Source organism: Peromyscus maniculatus, chromosome 1 (genome assembly GCF_049852395.1).
Source record: "Peromyscus maniculatus bairdii isolate BWxNUB_F1_BW_parent chromosome 1, HU_Pman_BW_mat_3.1, whole genome shotgun sequence".
Taxonomy (NCBI): domain Eukaryota; kingdom Metazoa; phylum Chordata; class Mammalia; order Rodentia; family Cricetidae; genus Peromyscus; species Peromyscus maniculatus.
This window is the reverse complement of record NC_134852.1, coordinates 184152436-184178669: the sequence shown is the minus strand read 5'-3', so window position 1 is coordinate 184178669 and position 26234 is coordinate 184152436. Positions and strand designations below refer to the sequence as shown.

At 39.2% G+C, this 26234-nt stretch overlaps 1 protein-coding gene across 3 annotated transcripts in view; it reads left to right on the top strand.

Annotated features, from left to right (window-relative positions):
* The window catches only part of Asah2 (N-acylsphingosine amidohydrolase 2), a 120155-nt gene extending 101784 nt beyond the window's left edge, over positions 1-18371 (top strand). For all 3 annotated transcript variants that reach the window (XM_042262647.2, XM_076562209.1, XM_042262660.2), the window contains 3 exons: positions 6954-7013; positions 10223-10311; positions 12852-18371. In XM_042262647.2, the coding sequence (XP_042118581.2) occupies positions 6954-7013; positions 10223-10311; positions 12852-13041 (339 nt within the window). In that variant the 3' untranslated portion in view covers positions 13042-18371. The remainder of the gene's footprint in view (positions 1-6953; positions 7014-10222; positions 10312-12851) is intronic.
* Positions 18372-26234: the final 7863 nt, after the last annotated feature.

The window sequence follows — 26234 nt, the reverse complement described above, 5'->3', positions numbered from 1 at the left end:
CATCCTTGCTGGAAAATGTATTAATTCTGAAAGGTTCTTTTTTTTTGTTATGAATTCCTCAGGGAGTTCTACACTTGTTACATAATCAGCAAATGAAATAACTTTACTTATTCATTTCTAGATTTCTCTTTTTCCTAGTGAAGCGTGACTAAGCTTCATAGTCATGCTTCATTAATTACCGAATGTTCTAGAATGAAGTGTTAGTTCTTATTGCTGTGATAAAGCAGCTGAGAAAGCAATAGAAGACAGCCATGTCAGTTAGTTTTCTCACCACTCTGACAGCATATCTGATGAGAACAGCCCAAGGATGGAAGAGCATGCATGGTTTTGGCTCACGCACAGAGGATGCAATCCACCATGGTAGGGAAGCCATGGCAGCCGGCGTGTGATGCAGCTGGTCACACTGCCTCCTTCGTCACAACAGAGAGGCAAACACTGGTGTTCTATTCATTTTTTTTTTCCTTTTTATCCAATCTAGTCTCTAGTCCACAGCATAGTTGCCACTCACATTAGGGTGAGTCTTCCATTGCCAATTAACCCTCTCTGGAACATCTTCATAGAGACCGCAGACACGTGTTTCCTGGGTGATTCTAATCTTACCGAGTGGGTGGTGAGAGTTCAACATCACAGCTGTGGAGAGGATTTAGTTTGGTTCACAGTTTTGGAGGTTTCAAATTGTGTCCCTGGGCTCATTGCCCTGGGCATATGTGTGGTGAGGTAGAGCATCATGAAGGAAAGGGGTGGCAGGGGAAATTTTCTCACCTCACAGTGTCTGGGAAGTATAAAGAAACACAGGGATTGGCCAGGGACAAGATATAGCCTTCAAAAGCAAGCTCCAAGTGACCTGCTTTCTCAGCCATGTCCCACCCCTTAATAACATGTTCAATATAGGTTCATAGTGGATAAAAATGGATAAACCCTTTGGTGACATTAGTAGCCTCATACTCCCATCATCTCTGAACAGTTTTAATACCTGGAATTCTAACCTTCAATTCAGTAACCACTGTGGGAGGGAGGACACATCACATTTACACCACAACAATTCTGGATTAGGATTTGTGAAACTTGGTAGCCATCCATGGCTTGTTTCTGATCTTAGGAGACAAGTATTCAGAGTTCCTCTACTTATGTATGTATGTATGTATGTATGTATGCATATATGTATGTATGTGTGTGTGTGTGTGTGAGTGTATGCTACATGTGTGTAGGTACCCATAGATGACAGAAGGGGGTGCTGACATCTTGGAGCTAGAGTTATAGGTGGCTGTGAACCATCAAATGTGAGTCCTCTGTAAGAGCAGGAATTGCTCTTAACTGCAAATTCTCTGTACCCCTATTAATGTGACATTTGTCAGGGTTTTAGGAGACAACTTGATTCAGGTCAAGACAGTATTCATTCACACTTAGTATACAGGGAGACTTTCCTGGCAGTAGATGTGGGATTTGTGTGTGTGTGTGTGTGTGTGTGTGTGTGTGTGTGTGAGTGCTTTTCTGTGTTACTGAAATGACCATGTGGTTTTTCTTTAATTCAGTCTATTAATATGCTACACCATATTAACTAGTTTTCAGATATTAAAGCCTGCTGCTACTGGTGACTAATCTATGTGCTGTCGGCTTTGCTGGCACACTGTTCTGGAATGTTAGACCCATGTCCAGGAGGATTGTTTTTTCACCTGTTTCTTGGCTTCTGGTGTCAAGGTTATAAAGAATGAGTAGGGAGGTATCTCCTCTTGTGTTTTCTGGAAAACTATACAAAGGATATGAACCAGGATTCTCTGACTATTACTCACTTAGATCTAGCTGCAAAAACAAATGGACTTGGGCTTTTCTTCCTGGCCAACATTTTTTTTTTAATTAAAGTTTTTAGTTTGCAGAAGGAATAATGAGTTTCATCAGGGCATTTCCATACATGTTACCTTAGTTAGAGTTTCTATTGCTGTGGTAAAACATGTGAATTTGGAAGTGTTAATTCAGGAGTAGACCTTATAATTACTAATGCTTAGTGAAAAATTTGCTATGGATATTGTTTTATTAAATTATCAACTCATTAATTTCAACGAGTTCTTGTTTGAAAATACTAAAGTAACAGCAATGTGAAACAAGAATTTTTGCTAATAGATGATTATTGACTACAATAGAAAGTCCATATGGCTACATAATATTTTTTTGCAATTTGTTGATGATTTTGTCTTTTGTGTGATATTATTACATTCTACATATTCTATATTGCTATTATATTCCCAGTATTTTAGCTTTTGTAGAGTGTATATTAATGATTGTTTTTAAGTTCATATTGATTCCCTGTTTTTACAAGTACAAATAAATGTAGTATACTTTTTGTTTATTTTTTAAAAAAAAAAAAAAAACACCATGGCCAAAAGCAAGCTGGGGAGGAAAGGGTTTATTCATCTTATATATTTCATCTTATAGCTTGATACCCATCATCCAGGGAAGCTAGAGCCAGAGCCTGGGGCAGGAATTGATGCAGAGGACATGAAGGAGTGCTGCTTACTTGTTTACTCCTCCTGTTTTTGCTCAGTTTTTCTTCTACACTCCAGGACCGCCTGTCCGGGGTGGCACAGACAGTGTCCTAGGTCCTACCATATAATCAGTAATCAAGAAAATGCCCCCCAGACGGGCCGACAAGCCAGTCCTATGTAGCATTTTCTCAGTTAAGTTTCCCTTTCCCCAGATGGCCCTAGCTTGCATTGAGTTGAGAAAAACTAGCCATTCTATAATAATATTTGGCTCACAGTTGCTCCTCTGCTTGGCTTCCCCTGTACCCTCTCCTGCTAGTCCCCTTATTCTCACTATAAGATCACCGTCTGTTTTCATCTCCTATGTATATATGTTTAAATCCAGAGAAAGCAGGCCATGTTTATCAACCCCATTACCCTCGCCTCACCTCTGCCCCCGCTTCAGACATATTCCTTACCCCAACATAGTCCCCTTTCTACTTGAAGGCCATACATATTATACATTAATGCATATTCATCTTCTTTTACTAATAATATTTTATATAATAATAATAATTTTATGTTGTTTTGAGTTAACAAAGAAATGGATTTCATTTTTATATTTTCACAACATATATATGTATACATATTGTTCTTTTTTGCACTTCCCTCCCTTAAGTCTCCTCAAACTTGCTTTTTCTGAAAAGAGCTGGGATAAATCATGGCCCTTGGTTTGTCTTACTGGTCTCCGGTTAGAGCTTGTATACTTCCTCATTAAGCTAATGTGTCTCTGCTAAGTGCCTTGGGAATCATATTCCAATGTCCAACCACAGTCTCAATCCCAACCAAGCTGATGCAACAAAATATTCATGAGATGAAACACCCGAGCTGGGGCTGGAGTGAAGAACAAAAGCTTCTGTGGCCTGTGATTAGACAGAGTTTAGAGAAATGTGGAGCCTGGTGATGAGGATTTTTGTCTATTTCTGTGTTGTGCAAATTTGTTTTTTTAAACATTTTTTTTAGCATCCAAAGAAATCGAGAGAAAGAGGTCTGAAGGGAGGGTGGAAGTGGGAACGAGGGAGGGTAATAGATACACATTTCATCAAAGCAGAAGCAGGACTATTTAGGAAGAAGTGGTCAGCAATAGGAGGAGATGGTGCACAGGGAATTGTGGGGGTGAACAGAAACAAGCATTAAGTATATATACTTATCCCAATGTCACAAAGAAACCTAGCTTACATCTGTGTTATTTTTATTTTTTTTAAAGATTTATTTATTTATTATGTACACAGAAGTAGGCACCAGATCTCATTACAGATGGTTGTGAGCCACCATGTGGGGGCTGGGAATTGAACTCAGGACCTCTGGAAGAGCAGTTGGTGCTCTTAACCTCTGAGCCATCTCTCCAGGCCCTACATCTATTTTAAATCCCATAGATTTTTCTACGTTCATATCACAACATCATATATGTATTTACATGTGAGGCACAGCATGCAGTATTTGTCTTCCTGAGTCTTGCCTCTTTTTTTTAACTCAGTGATCACCGGCTCTATTACATTTCCTGCTAATTTAATTATCCTTCATAAAATTCTACTGTACTACATTTTCTTTACCTGCTCATATGTTAATGAACATGTTGGATGGTTTCCTAATGAACATCTCCATAGTCCTATAATAAACATAGTTGTGCAAATATTTTTCTGGTTTGCTGTGCTGGTTAGTTTCTGTCACACTGACACAAACTGGAGTCACCCAGGAAGAGGAAATCTCAACTGAGGAATTTCCCTCCAACGACTGGTCTCTGGGTGTATCTGTGGGGGCGTTTTCTTGATTAATGATTGATGTGGAGGGAGCCCACTGAGGGTGGTGCCACTCCTGAGCAAGCGTATATGAAAGCAGGCTGAGCGAGCCATGGGGAGCAAGCATGACTCCTCCATGGCCTCTGCTTCAGTTCTAGACTTCAGGTTGCTACTTTGAGTTTCTGCTCTGAATTGTCTCAACGAGGGACTGTGAAGTGGAAGTAGAGGCCCGATAAGCTTTCTTTCCCAGGTAGTTTTTGTTCAGTGTTTTATCATAGCAATAGAGAAGCAAACTGGGACATATGTTGACTTGGAATCCTTCATGTGTATGTCCAGGGTGGTAAATGCGCATCATCTCATAGTTCTAGCTTTAGTTTTTGAGTGACCTCAGTACTGACTTACATACTGGCTGCCTAAGTGTACATCTATAAACCAGGTGAGAAGGGCTTCTCTGTCCCCCAATCCTTGCCAGCAGTGGGTGTTGCTGGTTTGGTTGATGGTAGCCAGTCCAACAGGCATGAGATAAAAATCTCAATGTTGTCTTAAACTGCATGTCCCTAACAGCTGATGATGTTGAGGACTTGAAGACAATTATCACTAGGACATTTGTCTTTCTTCCTTTCAGAACGTTCTGTTCCATTCATTAGCTCATTTATTGATTAGATTATTTGCTTTGGGGATTTAATTTCAGGAATCCTTCTATAGAGTCTAGATAGGAGTACATGATTAGATCTTGTGATGGCTAGAGTTAATTGTCAAACTTGAAAGAATATAGAGTCACCTGGGAGATTGGCCTCTGTGTATGCCTGCAGAAAATTATCTTGATTACATTAATTGATGTTGGAAGATTCAGCTTTTCTTTCTCTGATTTTAACATATTTATTTACTTTATTTTACATTTTATTTATTTATTTATTTATCTATTTTTAAGCCTTAAAAATGTATGTTAGGAGAGGCTACTGTGGTATAATCCCCAGTAAAATTTACCATTGAGGTATATAGTTTTGAAAGTTTTTTTAATTAATTAAATTTGTTATTTGGCTGTTTCATACAGGTATAGAATGCATTCTGATTACTCATTTCCCATCCTTTCTCACCTCCTTCCCACTCATGTTGATGCTCCTTCCTTTCTACAGTTCCTTTCCAATGTTCTTGTCTTTTTGTCTTGTTTTATGTCCCACTGGGTTTAATCTGCACCATCTGCATGACCATGGGTATGGAATTAGACAACAGAACCTCTTGGGCACACCGGTGGGTTCACATCTGAAGATAACGACTGCTCATCACCTAGAATCCATAAGTAGCCACTGGTTTAGTAGGGATGGGTAGAGCCACATGAGAAGCCACCCTTTTCTTGATTGACTTTTGACAGGTCCAGTCTTGTGTGGGGGCTGCTGCTGTGAGTCCATGATTGCAACGGCAGTGTCGTGCCTGGAAGGGAGCATTTCACAGCCCTCTTCCCTATCTTCTGGCTCTTGCATTGTTTCTACACATTCTTCTGCAATATCCCCCAAATGGTATAAATGTTCTTTTCAGGGCTGAGAACCCAACCAGCTTTTTTATTCTCAGCACCTTGAGCAAGCAAGAATCTGCATTCACTGCTCTTCATGGTATAGAGAGGCTTCTCCGACTAAAGCTAAGAGAAGCATTTGTCTATATTTGCATCAGTGTTTAGAAAGCAGTTTGACACAATGCAAATCTTAGTTGTTGGCCGGACCATTTTTGAAAAGGAGATCCAGGTCTGTATAAAATGGAGGAATCTAGGGGTTGAAGCAATGGCTCAGCAGTTGAGAGTGTGCGCTCCTCTTCCAGGAGATATGAGTTTGGTTCCCAGCACCCATGTCGGGTGGCTCGTAGCCACTTGTAACTCCAATCCTAGAGGTATCTGAGGCATCTGGCCTCAGCAAGCACCCATACTCATGCAGACAAACACACACACACACACACACACACACACACACACACACACACACACACACAATTAAAAAAGAAACAAATCTTTAAGAAAATGTAGAAAGTGAGCTCAGTGTTGCCTCAACTTGTACCTTTGAACTGTGAGCCAGAACTGTGAGCCAGAACAAGTCCTTTCTCCCATAGGTTGCTTCTGTCAGAGTATTTTATCACAGGGATAGGAAAAGAAACTAAGATAGGTATAGAGTTGGCCAAGATTTGGGGCATCCTGTAGATACCTCTTCACTCTGTTGATGGCTTCTTTTGCTGTACAGAAGAAATATTCTAATTTCATGCAATGCCATTTGTTAGTTCGGGTCTTATTTCTTGTGCTATTGGAGATCATTGCCAAGGCTGTCTTTTCTCCAATCAATGTTTTGACACCTTTGTCAATGACTGAGTGGCTATAACTGTGGGTTCACTTCTGATTTCTCTGTGGTCTCTATGACTGTTGTTTAATGATAGGGTTCTGTGATATAATTTGAAGTCATTTTAACGTGTTATCACATTGAAAAGTATAGCTCTGGATCTTTATTTATATCTGAATCTGCCAAAATAAAATTCTTTGGTCCCAATTCCCAACAACCTTAGAAGGGGATTACTTAATTAAATAGAGCAGAATGTATACAGGAATGTATATGGAATATATATACCCAGGATTCTAGAATGTATAGTAGATAATGCTTCAAATGTGAATACAGTAAAGAGGCTTGTATTAGATTTAATTGAGTGCCATTTTTATTTCCAGGGAGAAGTGGTTGAAGTTATATTTGTAGGCGCTAACCCAAAGAATTCAGCAGAAAACCAGGTGAGCATCGTTATCTTTCAAATTTAAATTCGCTGTTAAAGTTTCCCTTCACTTTACAGGAGAATCTCACATATCCAAAAATATATCAGGCTTTTTCCCTACTTTATTTTGGAAGGTGGGAAAATGTTCAATGGGTACAGCTGGTGTGGAATTGAATATGGAACATAGCACACAGGAAGATTCATGGAGTCATGTGTAAAACAACTCTTGCAGGGCCACCCTGCTCCTCCAGAAGAGACAGATTCAGAGACATTCCCCTTACACATTTAAATTTAGAACTTACTAAGTTTATTAACATATCGAAAGGGCCAAAAAAAAAAAAAAAAGGGAAGTGATTTCCTCTACTTTCGGGGACCTTTCTCACCCCTCCAGCATTGCTACTCTAGACCCTGTCTCTTCTGTTTTGGAGTAATCACACACTGGTATATGCCCTAAGAGTTCTCTTCCATGTGCCTTATGTTAGTTTACATTGGCCATTTTCCTGTTGACATAATAGAATGTTTAACTTGGAAAAATAACACAAGAAATATATGCCTGATGTAAAAACAAACAACATTAATAAATAGAAATTAATACAATAGAAATTAATAAATAGAAATTAATAAAATAGAACATGGAAGTGCCTCTTTTCCCAACAAATCTGTTTCTTAGAGTTTACTGTTAATAATTTGTTACAAAATAATGTCCTATGTTTTGCTTTTTTAACATATATGATAAACCACACACACTTATATAACATGTCTAGAAATTAAATGACTGTAGTCTTTTGCAATTTCTTTAGAATAATCTTGTATCCAAATAAACAATAACAATACAGGTTCTGACTATAAATATTTAACCAAACTAGATTTAGTGGCTACAGTTGTAATCCCAGAACTTGGGAAGTGGAGGCTAGGTAACCAAGGGTTGGATGCCAGCCTGTCCTATACAGCAAGGCCTTGTTTATAAAACTAAGGAAACTGGTTGGTAAAATGACTCTGTAAAGAGGCTAGTCACCAATCTCGAGGAACCTGAGTTCAGTCCCAGGAACTAACAGGGAGAAAGGAGAGAAATGGCTTCCACAAGCTGTCCTCTGACTTCAACATGTGTGTTGTGGCATGCATACAGTAAATTGTTCAATAACACCAATGAACAAAATTTTAAAAATATTAAACAAAACAAAAGAAGGTAAAAAGCACTACCACAAACTCCCAACAAAATTTGAAGAAATTTTTGGAGGGAAGTGGACCTGTAGACATGGTTTTTAGATCACTTTTCTACCCTGACTGTGGATGTAGCCATTATATTGAGTCATTCTTCCTAGGGTCCAAAATCACTTATAATCCAAAACACCTTCCTCCCAAATGAACAGTATCATTTCTCTCTATTCAAATGCCATAACTCCATGCTAGAACTGTGGCAATATGATAGCATCACAGTAAGTTTGTGGAGAAATGTTCTAATGTTTGGACAGTCTGTGGTCAAGCTCCACTAGAACATCGGCGTGTTCATCACATTACTTTTTGAAGATATCAAAATGCTGGATCATGCCTGACATCCTCAGAGTACTCACAGCATCATAATGAGAGTTCTCAGAACTCTCTGAAATCGTGCAAAACAATTTCTAGTGCTCTTTATTACCTGTATCATATCATAATTATCCCTAATTGCTGAGCAACTGTTGTCTCCAAGTATTAAGCTAGATGCTTTATATATACTGCTACATGCATTTAATTTAATCCTCACTACTATCCAGTAGCTTGTTTTATTATCCTTACTTTGTATATAAGTAAACTCAGTAGCAGAGAAATTAATTTTTAATAAATATATACCCGTAAGAGATTATGGTAGAGAAGTAGGGAAAAGGTGGTCACATGTTTTGTCCTGATAGTTTGGGGACCTAGACATTTTCCAACCAGTATTCTAGACCTAGTTATTAGGGACCATCTTATCTCCTACTCCATCTAAGGCCCCCACAATACCACCATGTCCTCAAAGTGCAGAAATAGCTCTCCTTATTAGTCATTGTGGTTATGAGCACTTCCTTATTAAATGTCATGTACCAGTTGAATAATTAGAGAATTGTCTTAAGCAATGACATGACCAAAATATAAATAAGTAATCTATTTATTAAAGTTATCTGGAGACTTGTAAATGGCAGGCATAAAGGGTTGTGAAGTGTAAAGATGAAGTACACACAACTCCTATTTGTGTGTGTGTTCATGGAGATGTGGACACATATGTGCTGTGGGTGCATTCAAATGGAGGCCAAAGACCAACATTTCTTATCTTCCTTATTGGCTCTCTACCTTTTTTTTTTTCTTTCTTTCTTTCTTTCTTTCTTTTTTTTTTTTTTTTTTTTTTTTTTTTGAGACAGCGCCTCTCACTGAATTTGGAGCCAATGAGCTTCAGGGGTCTACCTATCTCCACCTTCCCAGTCCCGGGACTATAGGCACATCTACCATGCACACATGGGTTCTGGCATCCGAACTTGGGTCCTCATGCTTCTACAGCAAGCACTTTACTGAATGACCCATCTCCACAGCCCCAAGTCCTATCTTTCAGGGAGGCAGTGTAAAAGTTTTGATGGTAATGGAGATTTATGGCTTTTTTATTTACTAGCTTGTCACATCATTCAAATCTTTGCTTTATTTGAAGCTGGATTCTTGGTCTGAAACAAGTTGCTCTATTGTAGTTATCGTCTAGTGTAGAAATACATTCTGCTTATGATATGGTGTCTAGGTATATATTATTACACTGTAGAAGTGTCTTTAGCACCCCAGGACAGGGACAATTTGTGCTTTCTTTTTTCTTTCAACTTTTTGACGTAGGAAAGCATGGTAACTAATAATTCAGTTACCTGGAGACAGATAGACAGAGGGGGCATCCCATTTCCTCTCCTCAATTATGTGGTGACTAGACAAGCTTGTATTCTTGATCTTGATTTATGTCTTTTTAAAATTTCATTTCATTTTAAATTTTCAAATTTGCTATGAATGCCATAATTATGCTTCTTTAAAATTCTTAAACTTTTGTGCTTTTTTTTAAAAAAGGGGTAACTATTATTCTGAAGACACTGCATAAAGGGACGTGCCTAGGAATTTGGGTAAAATACTAATGCATGTGTACAGCAGGCATTGGTGGGTTGCTGTGTAGTGAGGAGAACCAATGCAGACCGAATCTCTCTGTGACTGTGTTGTGCTTGAGAAGTGGTGTTAATTGTATTTCAGACCCATGAAACCTTCCTCACTGTGGAGAAATATGAGGAGTCTATAGCCGACTGGCAGATATTGTATAATGATGCCTCCTGGGAGACAAGGTAAGCATGTCTATTGATTATTTGTCTGTGAAGTCTTGAAAGCAGTTGCTTCATAATGTAGGAAGGACAAACTAAAAGACTTCTTAATACATGACATGATATTAATGCTATCACATTTCCAAGGCTCCTTCTGGCCATATTTAATTGATTTATTAGGCTCCATTTTGATTCTGTTGACTGAAAGCAGCCAAGTGTCGGCCTCTCTAGGATTAGGTACAATGAGATGTTGGCTGACATCTTTGGCTTTTATTTAGTGTTGTTGGGGGTAGAATCTAGAGTCTGGTACATACTAGGAAAGTGCTGTATCCCTGAGCTATGGCCCCCTCCAGCTTCCATCAACTTTGTTTTTCCCATGGTCACAGGAATTCCTTGAAAAACTAGTCGGCCTTCTTGTAAATTGGTTGACAAATGTACTAGGTGAAGGAGTTGACATGATTTGGTAGAGCTCATTGTAAAGGTCCTTCATCTGCGCGCGCGCACACACACACACACACACACACACACACACACACACACACACACACACAGGATTATGATATCTTCTTGGTTAATATTCCCTTGATTAGAATGAAGTATCCTTACTATTTTTTCAGATTAGTTTTAGTTCAAAGTCTATTTTGCCAGGAAATGCTTGACTGCTTCCATGTCCCATTTGCTTGTAAATGGTTTTTATTTTTTTGTTTCATCCTTAAGATGGTGCTTATCTTTGAAGCTGAGTTTCTTGTAGACAACAAAAGGAACGTTTTGTTTCTTAATCTACTCAGCCATCCTGTGTCTTGTGATTGGAGAGTTGAGGGCTTTAATACTTAAAGTTATCATAGAATGGTTTGTGTTGCTTATAGTCATTTGTTGCTTTCTGTTGTTTGTACTCTTAATTGTACTTTGTGTATCAGTAACTATAGTTTCATTTTTTTAAATAGTTGCTTGACTATGGTTATTCCTCTCTTGAATTTAAAATATTGCTTCTGGTATTTTGTTCAGCGTTGATATAATAAACAGGAATTCTGTTTTCTTCTTTCTGAATTTTTTCTTTCTCCTTCAACTATGGCATATAGATTTGCTGGGTACAGTAGTGTAGCTTCCTTAGTTTTGGGAAGTTTTCTTTTATTGTCTTGTTGAAGATCTGAAGATTAGTTTTATCCATTGACATGGATTCATTGCCTTCATCTATGCCTATAATTTGAAAATTTGTTCTTTTCCTGGTATTCCATATTTACTTCAGGCCCTGTCCTGTTTTATTTTTCTATTTTTCTATATTATTTGCTTATGTGGTTTAATTTCTTTGTCTTCAAGTCCTAATATATCCTGCTTGATTCATTCTACTAGTATGTTTTCCTTTGAGTTTTCTAGTTGGGTTATTGAGTTTTTTAAAATTCTGTCTTCATTTCAGCTCGAGTTCTGTTCAATGTTTCTATCCTTTATTGAATTCAGCTTTGCAGATGGAAGTTTCTGTTCTGAAGCCACTCTCAAATAATCACTCAGAGGCTTAGTATTAATTACAAATGCTCAGCTAATAGCTCAGGCTTGTTACTACGTAATTCTTACATTTAAATTAACTCGTATTTCTTATCTATGCTTTGCCACATGGCTCATGGCTTGTTACCTCATTTTCTACATGTCCTGCTTCCTCAGCAGTTGGCTGATGTCTCTTTTGACTCTGTCCTTCTTCCCATCATTCTCCTTGTTTGGCTGTCCCACCTATAATTCTTGCCAGGCTACTGGTCAATCAGCTTTTTATCAACAATGAGAGCAGCACATTTTCACAGTGTACAGGATTATTCCACAGCACAGTTTTCAAATCTTGGATTGTCTTTATTACTTCATTCTGCCTTATGCTTGTATTTTCTTGGGCATCACTCAGGCACTCATTCTCTCTAAGTTAATTGGTTTGTTTCTTTGTGTGTTCAGTAAAGTTCTTGAGTTCTTGGATAAAGTTTATGATTATTTTTCAAATGTTGTGTCCTGTGGTTCTTCCAGATAATTATCATTGGAGAACATTTCCATAGGACTGCTGGATTTTAGAGGAAGACAAATTGTTCTGTTCTTTCATATATATATATATATATATATATATATATATATATATATATATATATAACCTGGGCATGTGGACTTCTTCACTTGGTTTTATGTCTGATGTGGCTGGGACAGGCACAGGATGTGTGAGCTGGGTGGACCTGAGAGCTGGCCATGGTAGAGGTGTGGTGAAGTCAAGTAGCAGGAGGGGAGCTTGGACTGGTGCACATCCTTGCCAAAGCCTGTAGGTTGGGGGCAGATTGGATGTATGACTGGGTTGGGATGGGGTATTGGATGTGGAACTCAGGGTAGATCTAGGGACTGGGGAGGATGTTCAAAGAGTGAACTTACCAGTCAGGTCCTGGTATAAGATGTGCACTGCAGGCTGAGCCTATAGGTTAAATGTTGTATGATCATTATGAAGTCATCTGGTAGGGAGGGGACCTGGGCTGTTGCACAGAATGAAAATCATACATTTTAAAAAGCAATGTTGTATTTTTTATTTGTTTGTTTTCTGTTAACAGGTTTTATTGGCACAAGGGAATACTGGGTCTGAGCAATGCAACAATTGAATGGTATATTCCAGATACTGCACAGCCTGGAATCTACAGAATAAGATATTTTGGACACAATCGGAAGCAAGAACTTCTGAGGCCTGCTGTCATACTTGCATTTGAAGGCATTTCTTCTCCTTTTGAAGTTGTAACTACTTAGTGAAAAGTTGGCAGATATTGAAAAACAGCTTTTCTCTGTGTACATTATAGAGTGATTTCACACAAATGTGAACTACCAGTTTGATTTTTGTAACTGTCCCTGTTTGGGGGACAGATAGTTTATTGCTAATGGGACACATATGTGTGTCTATGTGTTTGTATGATTATGCACATGCATGGTCAGAGAGAGAGAGAGAGAGAGAGAGAGAGAGAGAGAGAGAGAGAGAGAGAGAATAGTTATTAGTGGATGAGAGAATATGTATGAGAGAAGTCCTCTGGAAACCATGCACTCTGTGGTCTTCATCCTAAAGCATGATTTTACTTGAGGTTTTGTGATTGCTTAAGAGAGAATTCCCTTTAATATGAAATCTCAGAAGTATATTGATAGTATCTGAAGATATGTGAACAATGTTTAACCTATTTATTTATAGACTTATTGAATGAGAACTAGAGAACTTTCTAGAAGTCCTCTAGATTGATACTTGATCTTCCAGAGAGGAATAATGAGGTTTAATTCACTTTAGGTTAGAGTAAGGTTATTATATATTTTCCTCTAGTTGCATTTACAAAGCATCATGTAACATTACAACAAATATATGAACCCAGCTAAAATAAAGCCAGAAAAATTAGCATGCCAGTTTTTCCTGCATTCAAATGAGCTTAATCCTTGCAATCAGTCACTTTGGGATGGGTCTGCCTGGCTCAGGGTTATTGTTCATTTTCATATCTTTTTTGGAATGGCCTCCAGAGTCCAACTATGCGGAAGCCATTACAGTGATCTGATTATGCCTTGTATTCCTCAAAGTGTCCTTATCCTGCTCGATCATGTCTATCCTTCCCAAGATTTACTCTAAATGATTTTACATGTTTTCACCAGTCAAGTGTACCTCAAGCTACAAAGCTTTGCCTTGAATGTAGATTATAGAACAAAGGCTGGAAATGCAGTCATCAAAGGGGAAATTTTAAATGCATTTATCTGTTCTCCTATCAGCTACTTATTCATGCATGGTTCCTTTGAATTATTGAATAGTTATTTAAAGGTACATAGATAGCCAGTGTTTTTCTCATTCCTGGGTCTTCACAGTTACTGACATCATATTGAGATAATTGTGTAGATGAATAAATAAAGGATAAAATAGTCAACCAGAAATATAAATTCTGGAGAGACATTTAAAAGTCATAAAATTTCAGATCATCTATTATATGTCTTTTGTACTGGGTGTTATGATCTGGGAGGAAAGAAGCCCAAAACAATTTTTAGATATTAATCTGAAAGTAATGTTTCAGCACTTATGATACAGACAGTCTAATGAATGAGCTAGGACAATCTGACATGAATTGTCTGAAAGTACTAGTTGCATTTAAAATTACCTAAGTTAATTATTAGTAAAGTCAATCTCTGAACGTCAAGTCATATTATTGTAGGTATGCAAAGGAGGAAGCATTTTAGAAGAAAATCAATCTTTATTTCAATACTAAACTCACTTTGAGAACAATGATGGTAAGGCAAAACTGCACTTTCCCCCTTTGGCTTACATACTTCAACATAGTAGACCGAATCAAAAAGAGCCCAGAGCATGATTCAGTGACTCCATTTTCCAGACAGTGTTTCTATGCTGAAACATGAACTAATGCTAACTGCTGAAGAATGAACTAATCAGGATTTTCAAGGGTTGTGTGAACTTCTGTCTTGATAAGAACACCCTATTATGTATAAAGGTTCAAGGACTTAACACATTTTGAAAATAGTTTATCTCAAAATAAAAACAATATACAGTAGAAACCATGATATATTTTAAAATGTATTTCTCATGGTCCAGAAGAATACAAGGATGTATTTCCTACCACCTTTCTCCCCAATGAAGTTTTTCTCAAAAAGTCTGCCTAAGAGTCCCTTTTTATCATTGGTATCTAGGCGACAATGGTCATTGCATCCCGTATCTGTGTACCCAGCCCTGCATGGAAATAAACGATAGAAACATAGTTCCTCAGTAGACTTAATCTCTTCTAGCCCATGTGCTTCTAGTTTTTGCAGTCTGTAAGAAAACAACCAGGTCCCTGCATAAACCATAGTTACCCGGGCCTAAAGTAACCCACCAGGCAACTGGTCTGATCAGTTCACCTAAAGCCACAGATCTTGTTTTTGTTTGGAAATAGCTTTGTGGAGCCAAAAATGCATGGAGGAAGCTCTGGAAAAAGGAGGTGGAAAGCGGTGGTTGGGTTGGCGAGAGCACTGTTGTGGAGGAGAGTCTGTTTGCCCAACTGTCTGTGCTTTACTTGCTGTGCCTTGCCTACTCTGATTTCAAGAATACTGTGATTCGTTCAGAATGCATAGAATAATTTCTTTTTCAGGTCTATATTTTTGATGCATAGCCTGTAAAAATTGTCAGTGTTCGAGAGAATATTTAATAATAAATGAAGAATTATACTTGGAAAAATGCTTGGGAGAAGTATTGTGTAATGAGAGGTAATGTGGACACTTGAAAGAAAGATGGAAGAAGGCTGTGGTTCTGTTATTCAAGGTGGGGGTGGGTAGTACAAATAACCTTCGTAGATAGACAGTCTCTCAAACTAAATGCATCCATCCCCAGTTCCCTCCCACCCTCTGAAGGTCTGATGCTGGTGAAGTATGTATAGCAGGTACTTTGTGAGCTTCTTGGACACCAAGAAGTTTTCTCGGCAGGTAGCTAGTTACAAATTTATCAGCTGATTTTGAATAGTAAGATCAAAGATAAATTTACAGGTGAACATCCTTTTGCAACCTGCTGTCTTATGTGTCTCATCTAGTATAAGCAAGACCATTGCCTTTCTTGGTATTAAAATGTGCATTTTATTCTTAAACAAAAGTTACCATCATTAGATGATTTCTTCATAACTTTAGTGTTTCAAAATGATACCCATGGTTCCTGAACATTCACTCTTACTTGCTTATTTAAACTGGCTTTTGAAACCTTTAAATGATAAAATTTCAGGGAAGGAAATAGATATTGTCCCACACAAAGAGTTAAGATGCACCCAGTTGTAAGTAACAAGGTATTTCTGATCAAGAGTAGTCCAGATGCTAAACAATCTCACATAGGAATAACTCCTAAGGTGGCTAATTCAGGTATGTTCTACTTACTCAGTGACATCATTGAGACTCTTCTCAGCATATGGATATTAATTTTTTGACTTATCCTCATAGTTAAAAGATTGCTCTGTACAGTTGCATGAAGAAGTAAAGGGGGAAGGAAGATTCCATTTAGGATCTTCCTTTGGGAGGTGGAAACTAGTAAGAACACAAGAAGAATCCTCATTATATTTCCTTCTCCAGAACTGTGCCAGGCGATTGATTATTCATAGCTACAAGGGAGGTTTGGGAAGAGAATATTTGTTGTTTTCTGCCCTGAGAAATGAGTACAAGTCCTAATAACAAGCATAAAGAGCTCCACGAGTCCAGTTGGGGAGAGAGAAGAGGGATTCTATGAGCAAGTACATCAAGATCATAATGCAGAAACCTGAAGAAACGACCAAACCAAACTAGTGGGAACTCATGAAAGTTGGATCAACAGCTGTGGAGCCTGCATGGGACTGGGCTGGGCCCTCTGCATGGCAAGACAGTTGTGTAGCCTGATCTGCTTGGGAGGGGGGGCCCTGGCAGTAGGATCAGAATCGACCCCTGGTACATGAGCAGGCTTTTTGGAGCCCACTGCCTATGATGGGATACCTCTCCAGCCTTGAGGCAGGGGGAGGGGCTTGGACTTGCCTCTCCTGGCAAGGCCTCATGGGAGGCCTTGCATTCTTGTGGAGGGGAGTGGGAGGTGGGTTGAGAGTGGGAGGCTGGGGGGGGCATGAGGAAGGAAGAGAGAGATCTTTGATTGGTGTGTAAAATGAATGGAAAAATTTTCTTAATAATAATAAAAAAGAGATAGAGAGTACAACTTTCTAAAGTACATCAACAAGATGTATTATTTTGTAACTTTGGAGATTTACTTCTTGATCCATGGTGCATGCCTGGCACTTATCTGTACAAAGCTCATTTTTAAAATGATACTTCAATGTTTGAGGGAAGGAGACCTGTGACTTGGAGAAATGGGCATGGAAAACCATGCATCAGCTCTTGCATTACCATATTACTTTTCATATCTCAGTTATGGCCACACCTATAGCTTTCTACAATAAGTGGTCATACCTGCAGTCCCAACTTATTTTCTCTTTGAAATAATGACTAATGGGATAAATCCACGGAGTCTATTTAATGATCGAAGGAATTTATTTGGGGGTAAACTCACAACCATGGGAGATTTATCATATGTTCCGGGAAAGCTGAGCTATGTCTCATGCTGAACAGCTTGGCCCAAGATCTCAGCATTCAGAACCGTGAGGCAGCCAAGAGGGGCTAGCTAGCTTATATGCATCCCAGATGGCCACGCCTACAGAGGCCGGTACCTCAAGGTCATAGGCAGGTGTAACTGCTACAGCTGCCTCACTAGGGGCAGTGTTTCAGGGAATGGCTCAAATGACTACCCACGACAAATGACAATGGGTTTTACCCTAGGAAATATATTTTAGGAAAGCCATCAGAACCACAATCCTCAAGAGAATTTGAAATTTGCTCTGGAGAAAAGGTGTGTATTTCTTTAGCAAGTTTGTATTGAGTACTTGTGTACTTTGTGGTTGACATTAAATCTTTAAGATAAAACACAATGAGGCCACACAGCTGTTCTCTTTATTAGTGAACTTAGAGTTTAAAGGATAAAGCAGGCAGGTCAATAGACGCCTAATGTACATCATGGCCCCCAATGCTATAGTAGTTCATAGTACTAGAGATGACAACTCCTGGGAAATGACCTCTTAGTTAAGACCTAAAGTATATAAAGAATTTAGCCAGAAGAGAAGGAACATTGTGTTTGTGCTTGTGCCTAGACCCACTATTTATTGTATAGGATGATTCTCTTCCATTCTTCCACTGAGAACTGAATCATAAGAGGCCTAGATGTTACTATGCTTTTGCAATCTTTCCTCAAAGCTGTGCTTTGATACTCTATGTTAGCATAGTCTGAATTAGAGTAACGAGAGAGTAGAGTCTGTTGGCATGATCAACAAGAGGTGATGGAATGGACTATGTTGGGCATATAGATATTATGTATGGACAAGGAGACTGTTCCAGGCAGAGGAAATAGTGAGTATTTTATCAAGTCTATAATTAGAATGTAAGAGGACATTGGTCAGAGCTCTAATAATGAGATTGTCTTTATAATAATAAATGGTTTCTATTTGCATTTTCTCCTTCAAACTGTTTTCTTACAACATGATATTTGTCCTGTGCTCTAATAATAAAGCAACAGCACTGACTTTAGTTTCCCATGGTATTGGTGCCACCTCACGCTTCTGTCTTTATGGATTGTAACTCTTTCTCTCTGTTTGAACTGAATTTATTAAGATTGCTCTTTTTCCTCCCATGTACCTCATGTTTCCAGACCTAGGATATCTTTGTTCATTTTTGCACCTATGAAGTATCATATTACATAGATATTTAACCTGTACCTCCTGGGAAGATGTCTTCTGGGTTATCTAGGCCTTACTAAAGGTTGGACAACACCCTCGGTGTCCCTGCCTGATGAGGTCACATATTAAATAGACGTATGGTTCTACAAAATTTCCCAAGTACTCCTTATCCCGAAATGACCTTAAGACTTTCCAAACTACCTGCTCCAGCCCAAAACTCTAGAAATATCGTGTCCATTAACCTGATTTGATGATGTCAGCTGACTTGGTACCATTTTCTCATGACACAACACCTCCCCTTCCCTACATCCTCCCAAGGGACCTTAAAACAGTGGTTCTCAAACCTATAAATTGCAGCCCCCTTGGGGCTACATATTAGATATCCTGCATATCAGGTATTTACACTATGACCCACAACAGTAACAAAATTACATTTGTGAAGTAGCGACAAAATAATTTTATGGTTGGGGGTCACCACAACACAGGGAACTGTATTAAAGGGTCACAGCATTAGGAAGGTTGAGGACCATTGCCTTAAAAACAACATGCTTTGTTTTCTTGGCTGGGCTGAAGCTTAACTTGCGTTTCTGCCCTTTATTATCAGGGCTGCTAACAAACCTCTTATCTAAAGGATGATCCAAATCCACTCTTCCCTTTAACTTCCCTCCCGTCCTTTAAGCCTAACACTAGAGCATCGAATACAGACTGTGAATACTGCAGGCTGTCTTTTTAAAGGAAGCCCAGAGCTTTAGCTAACATTCCATAAATACTTACAGATACTAGAAATCTGAGCCACACATATAAATGTCAATGTATCTTGGCCTGTTTAATGCCCAGTCCCTCTTTATCAGTTCCTCTTGAAGATTTACAGGTATAACAAAACCTCATGGGGACTGAGGGTGGCTTATGTGTATAGGATGTAAATAGAAGTTGTGTGAAGTAGAAGAAAACATGGGCTTTACCCAGCCTGCTGTTGCATTGTGCCTGTGATCATGAGAAGGCAACTTCTTTGCTTGTTTTGTGAAATGGTGATAGTACCAGTGACTTTGATTTCTCTAACATTAAGGATGATGAGAGGATGTTCTGGGAAGTAACTGACTTGAATCTTAGTTCTATCATTAAATAGTGTCAGCCTTTGAACAAATTATTTTTAATGACTTGTCTTGATTGATTGTGTGTGTGTTTGTGTGTGTGTTTGTGTGTGTGTGTGTGTGTGTGTGTGTGTGTGTGTGTGTGTGTGTGTGTGCAGGTGTCCAAAAAGTTAAGAAGAGGAAACTAGATCCTCTCGATCTAGAGTTGCCCTCAGATTGAGGCAGTTATGAGCTGCCTGATATGGGTGCTGAGAACTGAACTTGGTTCTTTAGTACACATTCTTGGCTGCTGATCCATCTTTCAGGCCCCAGAATAAAGTAATTTTGTAAAACCTCAGTCTCTTCATTTCAACTTTGTAATCTCTAAAAGAAGAACATTTATCTTATTTACCTTTTTAAATTATGAAATTAAAATAAAAATAAGTTGTTGTCACCTTTGGTGTATCTCGATACTCAGTTGACCTGGCTGTTCATTTTTTTGGATGATGTGTATGATTATGTGCCTGGAAAATAGTGGAAACTAAAAAATCAAAATTCTTCCTCTGCGAGCCAAATAATAGCAGGCCTAGATGTTACCATGCTTTCCCAAATCTTTTTTCAAAGTTGTGTTTTGATACTCTGTGATAGCATAGTCTGAAGGCTGAAATAGTGAGAAAGGAGCAGAGCCTGTCAGTGTGGTCTGGATCTCTGGGTGATGGAATGTGGGATAAGAATCAGTACACTGATTTAGGAACAGCCCAGAAGGGGGTTGGTACAGAAATGTCTAGAATTAAAACAGACATGATAGATTGGTTGTCTGGGAAACGAGACTGGGAGGACAGGTAAGAAACAATGAAATTCTTGAAATGTGGTTTGGGCGATAATGAGTTAGAGAAAGGTAACAGAGTGCAGATCCAGGACACTGACTGCTGTCTGGTTTAGGACATAGGAGCCTTTGACAGAATGTCCAGGTGGCAAATCTAGTACACACTGGGGAATATGGAACAGGGAAACTGGAGGGAAGCTAGAACAGAGATGGGAGGTCACAGAAACATCAACTTCAAGCTGATGGCTGGAGAAAAGGAAGCTGATGACTTTGCTAAAAGAAGGGTAAAGAGGGAGGAAACAGAAGATTTGGAATGCAGGCCTTAGGGAAACAATCACATTTAGAAAAAAAAGATGAGGAGATAATCCAGACAATACTAAGAAGAAATGGGAAATGTAGGAGTGTGGGAAGGAAGAATTTCAACAAAGTCCAGTCATTGGATGTTGCAGAAACCGTCAAGAGATGGGAGTAGAGTAGGCCTTGGAAAATTAAGGCCAGCTATTTCCCAAGAATGGCAGGAATTTTCAGGGAATCAATGAAGGATGCTGGGTGAATGGACATAGCAGAGGTGTTGTGGTGGCTGCCTCATGTCTGCTCATGTGTTCTCCCATTGTGGCACTTTTGGTTATTGGGAGAGAAAACATGGCATCTGACAGTTGAGATAGCTATCTTCTAAATTCTGTTTAAAGGGATGAGATAAGCAATTTGTTCCCATGTATGCTCACAGAAGGTACAGACATATAATCCACTGACCAGGTTCCCTTCCTTATAGATGTAGAATATGATGGCAAGAACTTGGGCAGCCATCAAGCCCAAAGATAGGAGCTTTGTCTTTGTATTAAAGACAACAATGATACAGAAAATACTTGGAACCCTAATAGTTTGGAATTGTCAAACAATCTTTGGGTTGTTTAATTCAAAATGATGGGAATATAAGTTTCCACAATAACATTTTACCATTACAACAGTTGGAACCTGAGCTTTGATTAATGTGCTTAGTAAAGTCCCAGGAAGGCCATTGTTGAGGTATTTTCTTCTCTGGCTGGGACACATATCAACTTTTTTTTTGTAAGTTGATAAATTAGAGGGGAAGATTTTTACTAGCTGATTTGTGGGAAATGATACTGTGCTGGCTAGTTGTATGCCAAGTTGACACAAGCTAGAGTCATCAGAGAGGAGGGAGTCCCAAATGAGAAAATGTCCTTGTAGGATCAGGTTGAAGGCAAGCCTGTAGGATGTTTTCTTAATTAGTTATTAATGCAGGAGGACCCAGCCCATTATGAATGGTGCCATCTCTGGGCTGGTGGTCCTGGGTTTTGTGAGAAGGTGGGCTGAGCAAGCCACAAAGCAGCATTCCTCCATGGCCTTTGCATCAGCTCCTGCCTCCTGGTTCCTTCCCTGTTTGCATTCCCTCCCTGATGGACTATAATATAGAAATTTAAGCCAAATAAACCCTTCCTTCCCCAAGTTGCTTTTGGTGTTGGTGTTTCATCATAGCAATAGTAATCCTAACTAGGACAGAAGTTGGTACCAGGATCATGGGGTACTGCTGTGACAGATCTTACCGTGTTGTTTTTGGGAGAATTGTGGAAGGACCTTGAAACTTTGGGCTAGTTCATCGAGTGTTAAGAGCCCAGTGGGCTATTCTTTGGGAACTTGAAAGATAAGAAAGTTGAGAGCAGCGTTGATAATGGAGGTCTGGCTTGTGAAGTTTCAGAGGGAAGCAAAGACTTCACCAAGTCTTTTATGTGAAGAATTTGTGGTGTCTGATGCTTCTGGGACTAAAAAAGCTGCTGTGATTGAGAAGAGACAAAAACCACTAGAGTAAAACCTTTGCTTTGCTGGGACAATGGATGGTGGTCAGCTGGGGATGGAGAATCAGCTGTAGTTAAGAAAAGACCAGCATTGTTGAGGTGAAATCTTCTGGAAATCTTGAGTTAGCACACAGAAGCTGTGTTCCAGAGATGGCTATGGTTGTACCTTGTGCTGGAAGCCCAACTTGGGAGCATAAGAGTCACCTAGGTGGTACTAGTTTTGAAGGCATGAAGGAGTCATGGAGGGAAGATGAGGAAGATGTGGGACAGAGCTGGAGTTCCTGGAGAGAGCCCAGTAGAGGCTATGAGTGAAAGTATAGCCCAGTTGTAGCAAGAGACCCCAGTATTTTGGCGAGGCCAGTGGCACCACTGCCAGGAACAGCAACAGCCATGGAGTGGAGCCAGCCTGAACCAGCCAGGAAGTGATCTGTGTTGGCGACAGCTTGTGGAGCCAGGAAAAAGGACCAGGCCCTTTGGAAGAGGCCAGGAGATCAGGAGTGGATCCAAGATGTTGGACACTGAGTTATTTATGCAGCAGCAGCTGTTTTTCTTTGATTTGATTGTGCCTGTTCCCTGGTTCTTCCTTCTTGAAATAAGAGAATATCTTACTTATTTTCTATTTTACAGGTGCCTACAGTTGAGAGACTTTGGGTTTTTTTTTTCTTAAAAAAGAGACTGAACTTTTAAAGTGTTTGAATTTGTAAAACTGTGAAACTTTCTAAGTTTGCAAAATGTTTTATATTGTGATGTCAACATTAATGTGTGGTCTTGGGGATGAACAAGAAAGGAAAGGTTGTGGCTTAATACTCTTCTGTTTGTGTGCCAAGTTAACAAGTGATCAGTTGTGCTGGTTAGTTTTATGTCAAGTTTACACAAACTAGAGTCATTAGAGAGGAGGGAGCCTCACCTGAGAAAATGCTTCTGTAGTATCAGGCTGTAGGCAAGCCTGTAGGGCATTTTCTTAATTAGTGATTGATGTATGAGGGTCCAGCCCATTGTGGGTGGTACTGCCCCTGACCTGGTGGTTGTGGGTTCTATTAGAGAGCAGGCTGAGCAAGTTATGAAGAACAAGTCAGTAGGTAATACCTCTCCACTCTCCCTGGACTCTGAATCAGCTCTTGCATTCAGATTCCTGCCCTGTTTGAGTTCCTTTCCTGCCTTCCTTCAATTATGGGCTACAATATGGAAGTGTAAGCCAAATAAACTCCTCCCTTCCCAACTTGTTTTTGGTCATGGTGTTTCATCATAGCACTAGTTACCCTATCTAGGGTAGATATGGTGATTTTTTTTTTTTTACTCTCTTGTATGAGCTGAATTGTGTTCCTTCCAAAGAGCCAAGTGAAGTCCTGCCACTGACCACCTGTCTGAATATATTTTACTTTAGAAACAAAGTCATTCCAGATGTATGCTGTGGATTAATCCTTCTGTGGACTATGAATATTTATTACTCTCATTGGTTAATAAATTAGCTAATAAAAGCTAATTGGCCAATAGCCAGGCAAAAAGTATAGGTGGGGCAATCAAACAGATGCTGGGAGAAAGAAGGACAGAGTCAGTAGGCCAAGAGGAGACACCAGCCTGCCACTGGGGAAGCAGGATGTGTAGAAAATGAGGTAACAAGTCATGAGCGACATGACAAAACATAAATAGAAATATAGGCTAGCTAGTAACAAGCCTGAGATTTTGGCTGAGCATTTATAGATAATATTAAGCCTCTGTGTTGGTTATTTGAGAGCAGCTATGGGACAAGAAAACTCTGCCTACAGATATAATTTGTTTAAAAGATGTTATACTAGAGAAGGGTGAGTGCCTAATCTAATAACCTGGTGTGTTTGTAAAATAATGCCATTCAAAGAAATGCATGTGAAGAGAGGGAAGTATGACTATGAGGGCAGTGGTCACAAGGACATCTCTACAGTCAAAGGATGCCAGAAACGCCAGCAAACCAGCATAGACCGGGAGGGAGGCATGAAGCAGGCTCTCTCTCAGTTTTTCAAGAGAAATCTTTCCTATTGACACTGATCTTAAACTTCCAGACACTGGATGTAGGTGGACTTTTCTTTCCTGCCCACCAGTTCTCAAATAACTGATCCAGAGACTCAATATTAATTACAAATACATGGTTGGTAACTTAGGTTTATTACTAACTAACTCTTACAACTTAAATTAACCCATTTCTATTAATCTATGTGATGCCCTGAGCCTCATTTACCTCATTTATGAACTTCATGATGTTTCTTCTGCATCTGGCTTGTGACTCTTCTGACTTTACCCTTCTTCCCAGCATTCTCTCTGCCCCCAAAATCTGGACTAGCTATTGACCAATCAGCTTTTTTATTAAGAATAAGAGCAACGTAACACATTTTCAGGGTGTACAGAAGGATTACTCCACAGCAACTGGAGCTATAAGGCATTAAATTTCTGTCCTCTAAGTCACTCACTCCACAGTGCTTTGACAGCAGCAGCAGATTACAACATGGGCCAGCAGATTGGATTGATTTCCTCCTCTTTGGGAATCACCCAAAAGAGATTCTTGAGTGCCTTCCTATTTAGAGGGTCTAGTAATTTATTCTGTTCTTTACTCTGTCCTCACAAGATGGCCATTTTATATCAACTGATATCATATAATATTGTTTAGCTATGAGCATTGATTATCACTGTCAAGAGTTTAGTAAAATCTAAACCTAATATATGTATCATGAAAAATTAAACAAATCAATTGGAGTGTAGCTCTAACTTGCTAGGGATGCTGTGAATGTGTTGCTCTGATTGACTGATAAATAAAACGCTGATTGGCCAGTAGCCAGGCAGGAAGTATAGTATAGGCAGAATAAGCAGAGAAGAGAAATCTGGGAACAGGAAGGCTGAGTCAGGAGTCGCCAGCCAGAGACAGAGGAAGCATGATGTGAAAGTACCAGTAAGCCACAAGCCACATGGCAACATATAGATTGATAGAAATGGATTAATTTAAGATATAAGAACTGGATAGTAAGAAGCCTGAGCCATTAGGCCAAACAGTTTAAATAATATATGCATCTGTGTGTTTATTTGGGTCTGAGTGGTTGCGGGCCCAGGCGGGACTGGAGATAACTCCAACAACACTAACTGAACTTTTAAAGAGAGAAAATTTGGAATTTTTGAAATTGATCTTTAATGACAATGGATAAGACTATGAATATCTATTATATTTGGAATTTTGTCTTGTTTTGTTTTGTTTTTCGAGACAGGGTTTCTGTGTGTAGCTTTGCATCTTTCCTGAAACTCACTTGGTAGCCCAGGCTGGCCTGAAACTCATAGAGACCCACCTGGCTCTGCCTCCCGGGTGCTGGGATTAAATTTTTAAAATTGATCTTTAATGACAATGGATAAGACTGTGAATATCTATTATATGTTAATATGGCGGCAGAATGAAGGGTAAATATGTTTAGTTCAGATTGAAGCCAGTTGGTCTTCTTCTGTCTTATGTAAGTTAATCCTCTCTAAAGCAATTAGGAAAATGTCAGTTTATTGTTCTATTTACCTGGAAACAATCCAGAAACAAATCATGATGAACTTAAGTTTTGAATGGTTCAATTTTAAATGAAGGCAGAAGATGGCTGTACCTATATTTAGAAGATGCTGCATGACAGTAAACAACTTTTTAATCTTTCAGTAACTCAGGTCACATGTAAGGTGAGTGTTTTCAGTTTCAAGAAATGCTTTTATGAATGGAGACGGCTTTAGAGACCCCATTGAAAAGAGGGTGTTCCAATCTTCAAGGGCATTTTATTTTTTATTTTTTTTGGATTAAGCAAAGAACATTTCAGTGATCATCTTTGGGCATCAAAGGGAGTCCTTTGAGAAATAATGTATTCCTCCATGGTTGGGAGATATAACACTTATCAGAGGAATCTAAGGTCTCCCTCATTCTTCTTGTGCTTCACCATGGTTCCAGCAGAGCACCATGAGAGCCCTGCCAGGAACCCACTTTTAGACGACTACCACGAAGTGTTTTTTA